Source organism: Myxocyprinus asiaticus, chromosome 13 (assembly GCF_019703515.2).
Source record: "Myxocyprinus asiaticus isolate MX2 ecotype Aquarium Trade chromosome 13, UBuf_Myxa_2, whole genome shotgun sequence".
Classification (NCBI taxonomy): domain Eukaryota; kingdom Metazoa; phylum Chordata; class Actinopteri; order Cypriniformes; family Catostomidae; genus Myxocyprinus; species Myxocyprinus asiaticus.
This window is the reverse complement of record NC_059356.1, coordinates 28,283,878-28,297,355: the sequence shown is the minus strand read 5'-3', so window position 1 is coordinate 28,297,355 and position 13,478 is coordinate 28,283,878. Positions and strand designations below refer to the sequence as shown.

The 13,478-nt window shown below is 40.1% G+C and overlaps 1 protein-coding gene across 4 annotated transcripts in view; it reads left to right on the top strand.

Moving 5' to 3' along the window:
* setd1a (SET domain containing 1A, histone lysine methyltransferase) overlaps positions 1–12,484 on the top strand; it is a 30,998-nt gene extending 18,514 nt beyond the window's left edge. For all 4 annotated transcript variants that reach the window (XM_051714554.1, XM_051714555.1, XM_051714552.1 and 1 more), the window contains 10 exons: positions 2,104–2,143; positions 2,313–2,508; positions 2,596–2,648; positions 2,758–4,079; positions 5,861–6,251; positions 6,482–6,660; positions 7,200–7,310; positions 9,691–9,810; positions 10,272–10,409; positions 11,423–12,484. In XM_051714554.1, coding sequence (XP_051570514.1) covers positions 2,104–2,143; positions 2,313–2,508; positions 2,596–2,648; positions 2,758–4,079; positions 5,861–6,251; positions 6,482–6,660; positions 7,200–7,310; positions 9,691–9,810; positions 10,272–10,409; positions 11,423–11,596 — 2,724 coding nt within the window. In that variant the 3' untranslated portion in view covers positions 11,597–12,484. The remainder of the gene's footprint in view (positions 1–2,103; positions 2,144–2,312; positions 2,509–2,595; positions 2,649–2,757; positions 4,080–5,860; positions 6,252–6,481; positions 6,661–7,199; positions 7,311–9,690; positions 9,811–10,271; positions 10,410–11,422) is intronic.
* The last annotated feature ends 994 nt before the right edge of the window (positions 12,485–13,478 follow it).

The following is a 13,478-nucleotide window of genomic DNA, read 5'->3' as shown; positions in this document are numbered from 1 at the left end:
AATTTTTGCAGTGTGGCAGGGTGCATTATCCTGCTGAAAGAGGCCACTGCCATCAGGGAATACCGTTGTCATGAAGGAATGTACGTGGTCTGCAACAACATTTAGGTAGGTGGTACATGTCAAAGTAACATCCACATGAATGCAAGGACCCAAGTTTTCCCAGCAGAACATTGCCCAGAGCATCACACTGCCTCCACTGGTCAGCCTTCTTCCCATGGTGCATTCTGCTGCCATCTTTTCCCCAGGCAAACGATGCACACGCACCTGGCCATCCACATGATCTAAAAGAAAACATGATTCTTCAGAGCAGGCCACCTTCTTCCATTGCTCCATGGTCCAATTCTGATGCTCACATGCCCATTGTAGGCACTTTTGATGCTGGACAGGGGTTAGCATAGGCACTCCGACCGGTCTGCGGCTACGCAGCCCCATACGCAGCAAGCTGCAATGCACTGTGTGTTCTGACACCTTTCTATCATGGCCAGGATTAAGTTTTTCAGCAATTTGTGCTACAGTAGCTCTTCTGTGGGATCGGACCAGACGGGCTAGCCATCACTCCCCATGTGCATCAGTGAGCCTTGGGCGCCCATGACCCTGTCGCCAGTTCACTGGTTGTCCTTCCTTGGACCACTTTTGGTAGGTACTAACCACTGCATACCAGGAACACCCCACAAGACCTGTCGTTTTGGAGATGATCTGACTCAGTCATCTAGCCATCACAATTTGGCCCTTGTCAAAGTTGCTCGGATCCTTACGCTTGCCCATTTTTTCCAAGTTCTAACACATGAAATTTAAGAACTGACTGTTCACTTGCTACCTAATATATACCACCCCTTGACAGGTGCCATTGTAACGAGATAATAAATGTTATTCACTTCACCTGTCAGGGGTTTTAATGTTGTGGCTGATCAGTGTATAGTGTCATATCACCCAGCCCTACTGCCCAGTTAACTGTTAGTACAGTTGAAGTTTACATACTCATTTTTGTTATGGTAAATAGGCTGTATTTTGAGTTGAGTTTGAAATGCACTTTAGGTTGATGCATATAGCATAATAATGCAGGTAGTAAGTTAAAATGTTGATTTAGTAATTAGTGAAAACACTTGTTTTTGAAGTTAAGGACCCTAATGAAATGCATGTAGCATAATAATGCAGGTAGTAAGTTAAAATGTTGATTTAGTAATTAGTGAAAACACTTGTTTTTGAAGTTAAGGACCCTAATGAAAATAACCAATGGTTTTACTATAGTAATATTGTAGTAACCATTACAGAAGTAACTATGGTTTACTAGGCAGAAACTATGGTTTTGATGCTGTTAACCATGGATTTATTATAGTAATACTGTAGTATCCATGTAGTAACCTTGGTTTTACTATAGTAATGTTGTAGGAACCTAGACTGTGGTAACCATGGTTAAGTTTGTGGTTACTGTGGTTCAACTACAAATAACATGGTTAAACTATGGTTACTGTGGTAACCTTCAAACCAAATTCTTACTTTGGATTTGGCAGTATTTTTTTTTTCTTCTGAACATATCAAGTACTGAACCGTACTGAAACTGTGACCCTAAAACCATGATACAAAAAATTGAACCTCGAGAAATTTGAACCGTTACACTCCTAGTGTCTATATGTCTGTTCGTTGTTCTGTATGTCTCTTGTATGTCTGTGTAATAGTGGGCAGTAGGAACAACCTATCCCTCAGTTACGTGTGCTATAATGTCTAAAATTATAGGAATTTATTTTTTCACTGAGCTTGATGCAGTGCATTCTGAGATGCCTATAAAAGCCAAAAAAAGCTATTTAGGTTGATGGCTCTGTAGGGTCTGTGTAATCTGAATGTGATCTGTGTTGTGGAGTTCAGAATGGCATACTACCCATTCTACTCTTACTACTTCTGTAGTAAGAGTAGTATGCCATTCTAAATTCTGCCTGTTTTTTGTTTTTTTCTACTTGGTGCTACACATTAGATGGCAGCATTTCTCTCCTTGTCTTTTACCCCCCCAAAAAACATACTCTTTGGTGATTCACATAACTACCAACAGATGAGATATGTTATTGCTGTTCTATAACAGTTTATAACTATAACTTGTTTTGTGTTTAGGAGGATGAAGATGACAGTGACAAAGTGGATGAGTCAGAAGGTAAGGAGTTGTTTTGTTTTTCTTTCGTGCTGTGTTCAGTTATTTGGGCAATTGTTGCTATTTGCACTTTATTTTGGGGGTTTTAAGTGTTTATCCTGTCTTGTAGATCAGTTTGTATAAAATACGTATATAATCATATTTTCTCTTACTCATGTCCTCTGTTTCAAAGATGAAGCCCTTAGTGCAGACAGTGATGATGAGAGCATTTCTTCATCCTCTTCTGAGAGCTCATCATCATCCTCATTGTCGTCCTCTTCCTCTGAGGATGATGAAGAAGGTGAGCAGGGTGCAGAGAGTGAGTCATTGGACACAATGGATGAGTCTACAATGGACAGCGTGGCTATGGACGCAGACAAAGATGAAAGGTATGTCTCCCTGAGAGAACTGAAACAAAGGAAAATGCATCAGTAGACACATACCTTGACATCACTTATGTCTTGTGTCTCTTTTAGGGACAAAGCAAGCCTGGACCAATCATCAGTGACTACTACAGAGGTCAAAGCAGGTCAGTTAAAAATATACCATTTTGATAAATTATCAGGAATTAGAGGGAAAAATGCGTTCAACGGTCTTGATTTTTTATTTTCAAACTTTATTCTCTCTTCCACAACCAGAAGAAGAATGTACTGCTGCAGTTGTTACTCCATACCCTCGTCCTTCCTCTCCTATTCTTCTCCTCCCCCCTCTCAAGAAAAGGCGCAAGACTGTTTCTTTTTCAATGGAAGAAAATGAGATCAAGCCATCCATTCCGCCATCTTCTACTTCCTCTCCATCTCCCACTCCTGCTTCACAGTCTCCAGCTCCAGACCTTCCCATTTCAGCTTCTCCTGGAAGCACACCCACAACAGCCGCTCCACCTGTCACCTCCAAGCCCCCCCCCATGCTCCTTCCATTTGCTTCTCGTCCCAGCGAGGGTAATGCCCTTGCCTCCCCTGCTTCCCCTTCCACTGTTCTTACCATCCCTCCACCTGTGCGTTCCCTGCACCCTGATGAGCCCAAAAAGAATGCTGCTGCCCCTCCGTCTCCACATACTTCATCTCCCAAAAACTCTTCCAAACGTGGGGTGGGCAAAGACTTGCTCAGAACACCTGCTGCACCTGTCTGTCTCACAGTCCAGAACCTCCCACTGGACCACTCCTCATTGGTCAAAATGGCCTACGAGGACCCCATCCCTGTTTCGCTCACGCAAAAAGGTCGCCAACGTGGCCGACCTCGGACACTCAGCCAGTCCTCCCTCCTGCATCCTGCTCTGCGGGAAGAAGATGAAGAGGATGATGAGGAGTTGGAGCAGCGGCTGAAACTCAGGGAGCAGCTGGGAGTGTCCAGCCTGCTGCAGCTGGCCTCTGCTTCTAAGCCTGACTTATCTGTGCTGGCTGACGTGGCGTTGAAGATGGACCCAGAAATAGATATCGACTCTGAAGAGACTGAGACCTCAGATGAGGCAGAGGAGCACAAGCTAGAGGAGGAAGAGGGAGACTTCTCCCCTCACCCGTGCCAACCACTCCTGGATCCAGAGGGTCTATTCGTTCTGCAGGAACACAACTACTCTAAAACTCCTGCTGCTCCACTCATAACCTCTCCTCAAAAGAGAATGAAACAGGACCCTACCGTCCTGCTCCCCGCAGACCTCAACCAACATGGTGTTCAGGAAGCACCAGAAGAGGTTATCGAAGAAGCTCATGCAAACAGGGGAGAGCCTGCAGACGTGTACAGAGATCTTTCTCTACTGTGCAAAGCTGAGGTTGTGACTGAGACACAGACAAAGACCCTCGGCCCTACACACAAGAGGAAAGGATCAGTTAGGGGGGTGGAGATGGAAGAGCGGGTGAAAGGGAAGAGCAAAAAGAGGAGTAGGAAGGACAAAGAGAACGAGGAACTGCAGACCAAGAAACAGAGTGAGAAACAGATCAAGAAACGGAGGAAACAGAAGTTAGAGGTTTGTGGTCCTGTCTGATTTTTATTATAGAACTCACTGCCTGAGTATTCAGTTGCAATGGATTATAGTTAGGATTGTTCTACACAGATCAAGAGAGATAGATTGACATAATGTAGTTTCAGTTTTGGGGATTTACTCATTAAAAGTAGCAGAACTACTTCCCTAACTACGTTTTTCAGTACTGTGACAGTAGCTCAGATGTTTTCCAAATTTGCTGGGCTGATTTTTTTTTAGTCCCACCCCATCCCAGAAGGATAATTTTACTCCTCTAATGAACAGTGCTTTTCGTTAAGTTTTACAAGTAAAGGAACTGTTTTGCATATGTCTGGAAAATAATTATCATCATAAATTATCATGATTCAGGCCTTGTTCAAAGTTTTGTGAGAGTATAGAATTGTGTACTTAAGTACCGTATATCAAACCAAATCCATACAGCCTTTATAATTTCTGCTTTTTAAAAATCACATTTTAATAAAATACAGGAAATAAAATTTCAATTTTTTTAAATCCGATTAATCGATGAAACAATCGAAGAATAATCGATTAGCAAAATAATAATTAGTTGCAGCCCTAGTGCAATCAGTAAATTGTTTGTTTGCGTCATCTTGGACTTACAGTGACACCTAGCGGTGTGGATGCAGCATCATCCAAAATAATTTGTTTGCAGTTACAGATGCCAATGTAGAATTTCACTATTCACAATCAGCCATGATTAATTTAATCCAAGAGTGAAAGTGTCCAATAACAGGGTGATTATGGAAATGTGTCGATTTCATCGATAAACTGTGGTCATGTGATTCTAACATGGCAGCCCCTGTGAGGGGACCCTCACAGTGTAGAATAAATCCACTTTTATAAAGTTAGTGAAATTGGGGCCTGGGGAATTCAGCAGGTAAAGACGCTGACTACCACACCTGAAGTCGCAAGTTCGAATCCAAGGCATGCTGAGTGACTGCAGTCAGGCTTCCTAAGCAACCAATTGGCCTGATTGCTAGGGTGGGTAGAGTCACGTTGGGTTAACCTCCTCGTGGTCGCTATAATGTTGTTCTTGCTCTCGGTGGGGTGCATGATGAGTTGTGCTTGGATGCCCAACAAGCTCAACAAGCCACGTGATAAGATGCGCGGATTGACTGTCTCAGATGCAGAGGCAACTGTGATTCGTCCTCCGCCACCTGGATTGAGGCGAGTCACTATGCCACCATGAGGACTCTGGGAATTGAGCATTTCAAATTGAGGAGAAAAAAAGTGTTACTGATATGACTGGAGTCCTCATCTCATGTATGTGGTTATAATTTTATACATGCGTTTCAATTAATTTTGTTAGGAGCTAGTAGTGTAGCTAACTATGGTTTTGGGTAGCTTAATGGTAGTTTAACTACTTTAAATTATAAGTAGCTTGAAGTTTGGGAAGCTACAGTTTCAGAGTAATTTCCTCAGCAATAGTCCTTATACAATAAACTTTGCAACATGTTACATGTTTAGTACTTTTTCTCTATTATCTACATCCTAGTTGAATACAGCCAGTCATTGTCAGAATGTAGCACTTGATGCTATTATTTTACCATGTTTGGTTACCTTGTAGAAATTTCAGGCTGTTGCAGCTTAACAGCCTAAAAACCCACAGAACACCACAAACTGCTTTCCATGGTCTTTGTTACAGAATTGCATTGTTGGGTAATATTGAAAGGTTTGCCAATACTGGCAAAAATGTTTGTTTCCCTTTCATATTTAGATGTGTGCAAATAGTTTGTTCTCCCACCTGACATTTTTTCTGTTGTCAGGATTTTGAGGAAGATGTGGATGTGGAGCAACTAGAGTCTGGTGAGCTTTCCAGCTCTGACTCTGGAGACTCTGACTTTGGTCTGGACAGATCTGTGGACTTTGAGAAGGAAGAGGTTAGAAAGAGTGAGCGTCTTTTTCTTCAGGAGGCCGGTGTTACTCCCTCAACCCAGCGGCAGCCCAAACACGCCACCGTGCACACACCAGCTCCCGCACCACGTCCCACGTACAAGAACCGCAGCGAGTTTGAGCAGATGACAATCTTGTATGACATTTGGAACACTGGCCTGGACCAGGAAGATATGAGGCTCCTCATGTGCACATACGAGAAACTGCTGCAAGATGACCGTGGAACTGACTGGCTCAACGACACACACTGGGTCCCTCATACCAATATCCTTACTGCTGCTTATAAAAGAGATTCAGGGCTAAACAAATATTATGTTTTTTTTAGCAATGTATTTTAATATGTGCCAGCAAAATTTTTCATTACATTGCAAGGACAAACAAAGGTTAGAGATAATTTTAACCACAGATATTTAGTATGAGACTGGCTCTGTTTGCAACACTGCTTTCTCAGTTGTTGATTTCTGCATTTTTGATCCTTAACCTCTTGCCTGCACTTACCAACATCCCAAATCCTCGGCGGAAGAAGAAGGCAGCGTCTGGGCAGCTAAGAGAGCATGTTACAGGCTGTGCTCGCAGTGAGGGCTACTATGCTATCAGCCGCAAAGAGAAAGATGTCTACCTTGAACTAGACCAACCAGTGACTGTGCAGGAAGTAGGGGACTATGACACCGCAGTAAGCTTACTTTTAGTTGTGGAAATCCAACTATGCAATTAACTTGCATTTGAAGACTCATTCATAGTTTGTTTGATTGGGAAGATAATGTGTCGGATTTAATGCTGAAGTGTGTAATTTCTGCAGCACTAGCGTTACCCAACGGAATTGTAATTTTCAAACAGGTTTCCCAAACACTTCCCCAGCCTGCCATTGGTAGGACAAACTGATAGTCCCACTCCAAACATACACCATTGGTTCAGCCAATGTTGTTGTGTTGTGCTGGTTGGGATGCTCAAACCAACAGACCAAAGTTTAAGTGTTTATGCTTTTTGGGGAAATCAACCTATGATACTTATGAATCTGGTAATGCTAGGATAGGTAAGAATATTTTAATAATGAAAAAAATGGCACAATTCACCTTTAAATGAATGTTTTTATGTTGGAATTAAGTATTTTTTCAAATAGATTTCTTGACTAAAGAACCTTGCCTAACTCTGTTGAGCATGACTATAGTTTGTATCCATCTAAACATCCCTCCCTATCTTTCTCCATTACAGGGCTCCAATCGTCTGTTGTCTGAACGGCGCTCAGAACAGCGGCGTCTCCTCAGTGCTATCGGCACTCCAGCAGTGATGGACTCAGACCTCTTGAAACTAAACCAGCTGAAGGTAAAGTTCCTCGGTTCATTCACTTGACAGAGACCTTGATCATACTATCAGCCCTGATTACAGTGACCTTGCCATGCCCTCAGTTTTCCCAACACCAATGCAATAATTTGATTTAATGTTTAACATAAGTATGATACCTTTATATTGCCTGGCATTCAGTAACTTGGACAGGCAAATTCAGTGTGCCTTTACCCTGGACCACTTTCTCACGCATTGATATTTTAGCTGAGCAATAGAGTAATTCAAAGCAGGGTTATAAACTCTGCTGACTCCCGTGTCATTGACATTTTAAACCTGAGCCTTATCGGCAGTGCTGGCAGTTGGTTTACTCAGCATGCTCTTTCACATGATGTTGATGAATTAGAAGTAAAGGCTATTTCTCAGTCCCTTCTCTTATAGGCTTCATAATGGCCTGTTTCTTGAGGAATGGTGAAATTAATTTATTCCATGTGTTTGGATAGGGTGAACATATTTTGTTTGGTTTACTTGACAAAGTCATTGTGGTGGTAGTAAATCATATAAATGACACCATAGGGCTTTTACGTTCTGCTCTTTTTCACTGCGAAACAACTTTTGATCTTTCGCACTGGTTATGTGTTGAAAGGCAATCGAGTGTCTGTTTATCTCAACAATTGTTGTCTTCATTGTATGTTTGGGCTGGTTAATGGGAGCATATACTTTTTCTTTTGAATTCCAGTTCTGCTTTATCACACCTACTTGTAAATTTCAACTGAACTCAAACCTGTTTTGGATTATGCAGGTTCATTAGAATTATATCTAAACTACAGAAAGGCATTAATCACCCTTACTTTAGGTAGTAGGGCTGTACAATTGACCATTTAGTATTCTCTCTCACTTATATCTCTACTCTGGCCTGTACTTCTGAGCAATTTTGATACTTTGTATTGCAGCACTTACTATGTTATTGCCTCCTTAGGATGAATCACTTATATTCTTGTATTCCTCATTTGTCCAACTAGCTTTGGATAAAAGTGTCTGCTAAATGATTAAATGAAAATGTTGATTATTTCCTGTTGATATTCTAATGTAATTATGATAAAAAAATAAATCCTTATTTTGTTTAAAGCAACTGCTTGCCATATTCGTATATATACAGATCTAATGACAAGCTGAAAATTGTTTCTGAATTACTTTATTGCTTTTTTATAGATCCGTATTCTAATTTTGGATAAATAATACACAGCAAGCAAGTGACACAACAAACCAATGATGCTGTCTATATTGCATGTTTACACATTTTAAATTGAGTGTTTCATGTTGCTGTTCAGTGTGAGCTCACTGATCCATGCTGCTGGACTGTCAGCAACACTCCAATTATAATAAACTAAGCTGTTTACACTGCAGAATAAATATCTTATTTACCTTCGCTTGCAGTGCAGACAGCATCATTGATTAAAATAGAACGTCCGAGTTTTGTCACATCATCTAGTTAATGTGCACCGTCTAGGAAACTGAATTGCAGACGATGGTTTTCTTTTGCGTTTTAATCATTATACACTATATGGCCAAAAGTTTGTGGACACCCCCTTCTAATTATCAAATTTGGTTAATCCAGTAAAGAAAAATCTTAATGTTTCTTTATGTAATGGCTTGGGCTTTGTGTGCTTCCAAATTTGTGGCAACTGTTTGGCGATAGCCCTTATCTGTCCCAGCATGACAGTGCCCCTGTGAGCAAAGGGAGGTCCATAAAGAAATGGTTTACCGTGTCTGGCGTGGAAGAAACTGACTGGCCTGCACAAAGCCCAGACCTGAGCCCCACTGATCACTTTCGGGGTGAACTGGAACAGCAACTCTAAGTCAGGCCCCATCGACCAACATCAGTTCCTGACCTCACTGATAGCCTTGTGTCTGAATGAGAGCAAATCCCTGCAGCCATGTTACTACATACAGTATAGTGGAAAGCCTTCCCAAAAGAGTGGAAACTGTTATTACAGCAAAGGGGGAAACTGATGCCTAAGGTTTTGCAATCAAAGGTTCATCAAGCACATATGGTGTCCACAAACCTTTGGCCATATAGTGTACTTGCAGTTAATCTTTGAAATGTCTCAGTGTCACAATTTGTCAAAAGTTATACATTTACTGCCTTCATGCGCACTACAGGACTGTGATGAATTACAATGCTCAACTGTTGAGAAAAATATTCTGTAGATTTTTGACAAAGATTTGTAAATGGATAACTTTAATGTCATCAGAATATTTTACAATTATTTAACCCTGGTAGCCGTAATCATAATCTTGATTAATATACTATTAATTATGCAGTCATACTAGGCAACTTGTCTTAACCTGTTAGAGTGAAGCCACAATTATAGAAGTGGTTACAATAAATTTTTCATGCTTTTAATTAATCTCCCTGCAGTTCCGTAAGAAGAAGTTGAGGTTTGGTCGCAGTCGTATCCACGAATGGGGCCTGTTTGCTATGGAACCCATCGCCGCAGATGAGATGGTCATTGAATATGTGGGGCAGAATATCAGACAGGTAAGCCACACAATATAGGGTTAACTTGTCCTTTTGGTACCTTGTGCTTAACTAGAAGTTATGGCTAATAAATTATTTACTCAAGTAAAAATTCAAGTGGCTTGTGGACTGGAATAAAAGGCACAACATGATCGCAATACATGTCACAATTCAAAGCGTCTTAATGCATAATACAATAAGTGGATCATGACTGTTAGAGCTCAAAACAAATTTTGAAATAATGTTACCATTTAACTTCAAAAGGAAAAATATAATTAAAAGAAAGCGTGCCTGTTTCCACTTACTGGACAAAAATAAAGAATATCTACAAAATATTCACACCAAAAAATTGATAAAAGGATCTAAATTATTGATGTAATGTGAGAAATAGTGAGATATGTTAATATATGATTATATTGACAGCCTTAATCACATTACATGCTTGATGTGTTGGTGTTAATAGATTATACGTTTGTTGCTAGATGGTGGCTGATAATCGGGAGAAGCGCTACGCTCAAGAAGGCATTGGAAGCAGCTACTTATTCCGCGTCGACCATGACACCATCATTGACGCCACAAAGTGTGGCAACTTGGCTCGATTTATTAACCACTGCTGCACTGTAAGTACACCCATAGAAATAGATGAACGTCCAAATATCTCTTTGGGTTACACATGTGACCTCTGATAAGCATATTGCTGCAGCTCCCACTGTGAACAGCTGCATGCGTTATGTTGGTCCACTATCAGAGACAACATTGCATTAAAATAAAGGGCTCAAGGAAAGTTGCCATTAAGTTCAGCAGGGTTAATCAAGGTTATCCCTTGTAGTCTGTGTCCCCTACCCATTTGTTCCATGCCAGTTAATCTTTGATGAATGTAAATAGATGTTTATAGACGGTCTGCCCGGTGGATTAGAGCTGTTTACTATAAGTTTGGGTTTCTTAAATTATGCCTAGAATAGACCATTACATTGAAGTTGAAGCTGGTGTGGAATATTTTTGTATTTAAAATCTCATCTCACAACTTAATAGTTAGCTGTGAGACTTCCATAAAAAGTAGTAGTTTTCTTTATATAGCGCCTTTGCCAAGCTCAAGGTCGGTTTACAATAAGCTGGTATCTGTGATACATTTCAGTGCAATATACACAATAAAGTACATACACACACACACACACACACACACACACAAAACAACTAACAAAATGTATAGAGAAGAGATATTACGAAGACTAAGAGGTAGTGAGTTCCATAGTTGGTGGATAATCGAAATCTCGGAACTGACAGAAGTCCATGCTCACAAGATCGAAGGGACTGATCCTGTGAACACATTGATTTCATCTAAAACTGTAATACTGTGGCTTACTTATTGTATTGTTCTCACTCCATCTGTAAATGGAATTTATGATTTCACAGTATGTGATCATCCCCTCCAGCAAGAGTAGCCATACAATGAGCTAATTTCTTTGGGCACATTCCCTACAGAGCTATGTAGGAAAACAATACAAACATTACCTGTCGTTGCAAATGTTTAAGGTTCTAAAAACCTGCTGCAGCATCTCCAAGGAAACATAATTCAATGCATTAAGTCCATATTTATTGTCTTATTTACGGTTTCATTTACTTTTACTTTCAGCCCAACTGCTACGCCAAAGTGATCACCATCGAGTCCCAGAAGAAAATAGTCATATACTCCAAGCAGCCTATTGGTGTGAATGAGGAGATCACATATGATTACAAGTTTCCCATTGAAGAGAACAAAATCCCTTGTCTGTGTGGGACAGAGAACTGCAGAGGAACCCTCAACTAAAGAAAGTGTCTTAGTCTTTTCCTGATAAACGACTTGCCAATCAACTTTGCCGGCCCACAAGCTACTTTTCTCAGAACGCACAGACATAGGTAGTATTATGATCAAACTCTTTTAAAAAAAAAAAGCTTCTTTAACATGCAGACACAGACTGTCTAGCTGATAGAGACACACCCAGTCTCCCATGAAGAGACCTTGGATTGGATGTTCTGTAAACACAGCCCAGGAGTCACTGAGATGTCAGCACTGCCACATCATCTTGAGTTACACCTCTAAAATAGTGTTGTCTTTACCTTTAAAGTAGTGTTTTCTGTTCCTGACCAGGCCCTTGTCTAATTTATTTCTTCCTCATGCAGCTGTTTGGTGATGTCGTTTTGTGAAGGTCTATGCTTCTAAGTACAGCTGATAAGCTGTTTAAGTACTTTTACACACAAATATTCCACTCATGTATGCACAACATTTGACAGTGGCAAACACCCTTAAAGTGCTATTTTTTTTTTTTTTTTTTAAACAGAGGCTTTTTCAAAGGCAGCTTTTAAAGAGCTACAGACATGGATTCAAGATTTTGTAATACAGCACCCCAGTTGCGAGAGAGAGTACTGATTTTGGTTATTGTAGTATCTTTATTATTCCTGTTCTTCTCACATTTCCAGTGAATTTAGGCATTCATGTAAGTCAGAGTGGTCTGCAACACACTATTGCTGTACTCTCTTCAGATGAACTGTGTAGAATCACATTGGCCTATTTTTAATTAATATGGAGCAGTTTTGGCACACTTGCTCTTTTGAAAATGTCTGAATGTTCTTAATATAAGATGTCCCTCTCCCCAGCTTGACTAATTTAAGTGCTAGTATTCTGAAACAATTAAACTTTATTTTATTTACAATTTGTTATATTGTACATGGCTATTTTAATCTATTTTCTTATAGTTGAAATAATCATGTTGACTATCATTTTAATACCTTACATGAATGATAGCCATTTTTCCTTAATTCATCCATAGTTTTTAGCAATATAAAGAGGATAAGTTGGTATTTTAGCAAGAGAACATAAAAAGAATGGATTTTGTTGTTTTCTGCGTTGATATATTTTTTGGACCATTGAAGTTGAGACTTGTCTGTTAGTGAACATTAGAAATGTGGAAGAATAGGGTATATTTTTTTAAATGATGCACTCTACTTCAGAGCTAGTTACTCCCAGCTCCTCTCTCTGGTGAATAGAAATGTAAAATGTATTCCCTCTCATCAAGCCTATAATTTCTAAAGAAAAAGAAAAATGAAATAGCCAGATTTAGAGTTTTGCAAATATCACAGCATTAAGTTCATATTCCAACACATTATGGATTTCCCCATGTCCCCCAAGAGATGAAGCATGTGTGAAGATTGATTGGATCCATCACTCTCTTCTCTGCCAGTAAACGTCAGTTAAAGGAGAAGTTCACCCAAAAATGAAGATTCTCTCATCATTTACTCACCCTCATGCCATCCCAGATGTGTATGTCTTTCTTTCTTCTGCAGAACACAAACAAAGATTTTTAGAAGAATATTTCAGCTCTGTAGGTCCATACAATGCAAGTGAATGGTGGCCAGGCCATTTAAAGCTCCAAAAAGCAGATAAAGGCAACATTTAAGTAATTCATACAACTCCAGAAGTTTTATCAAAGCCTTCTAAAGTGATCCAGCTGGTTTTGGGTGAGAACAGACCAAAATGGAAATTTTCACTGTAAATATTGCCATTGCAGTCTCTAGGCACAATCACGATTTCAAGCCTGATTACACTTCCTTGTGCTTGAAGAGTGTAGAGCACTAGATGGCACTATAGGAAGAGTAATCAAGCTTGAAATCATAATCGTCAAGAAGACTGCTGATGTCAAGATCTGTAGTGA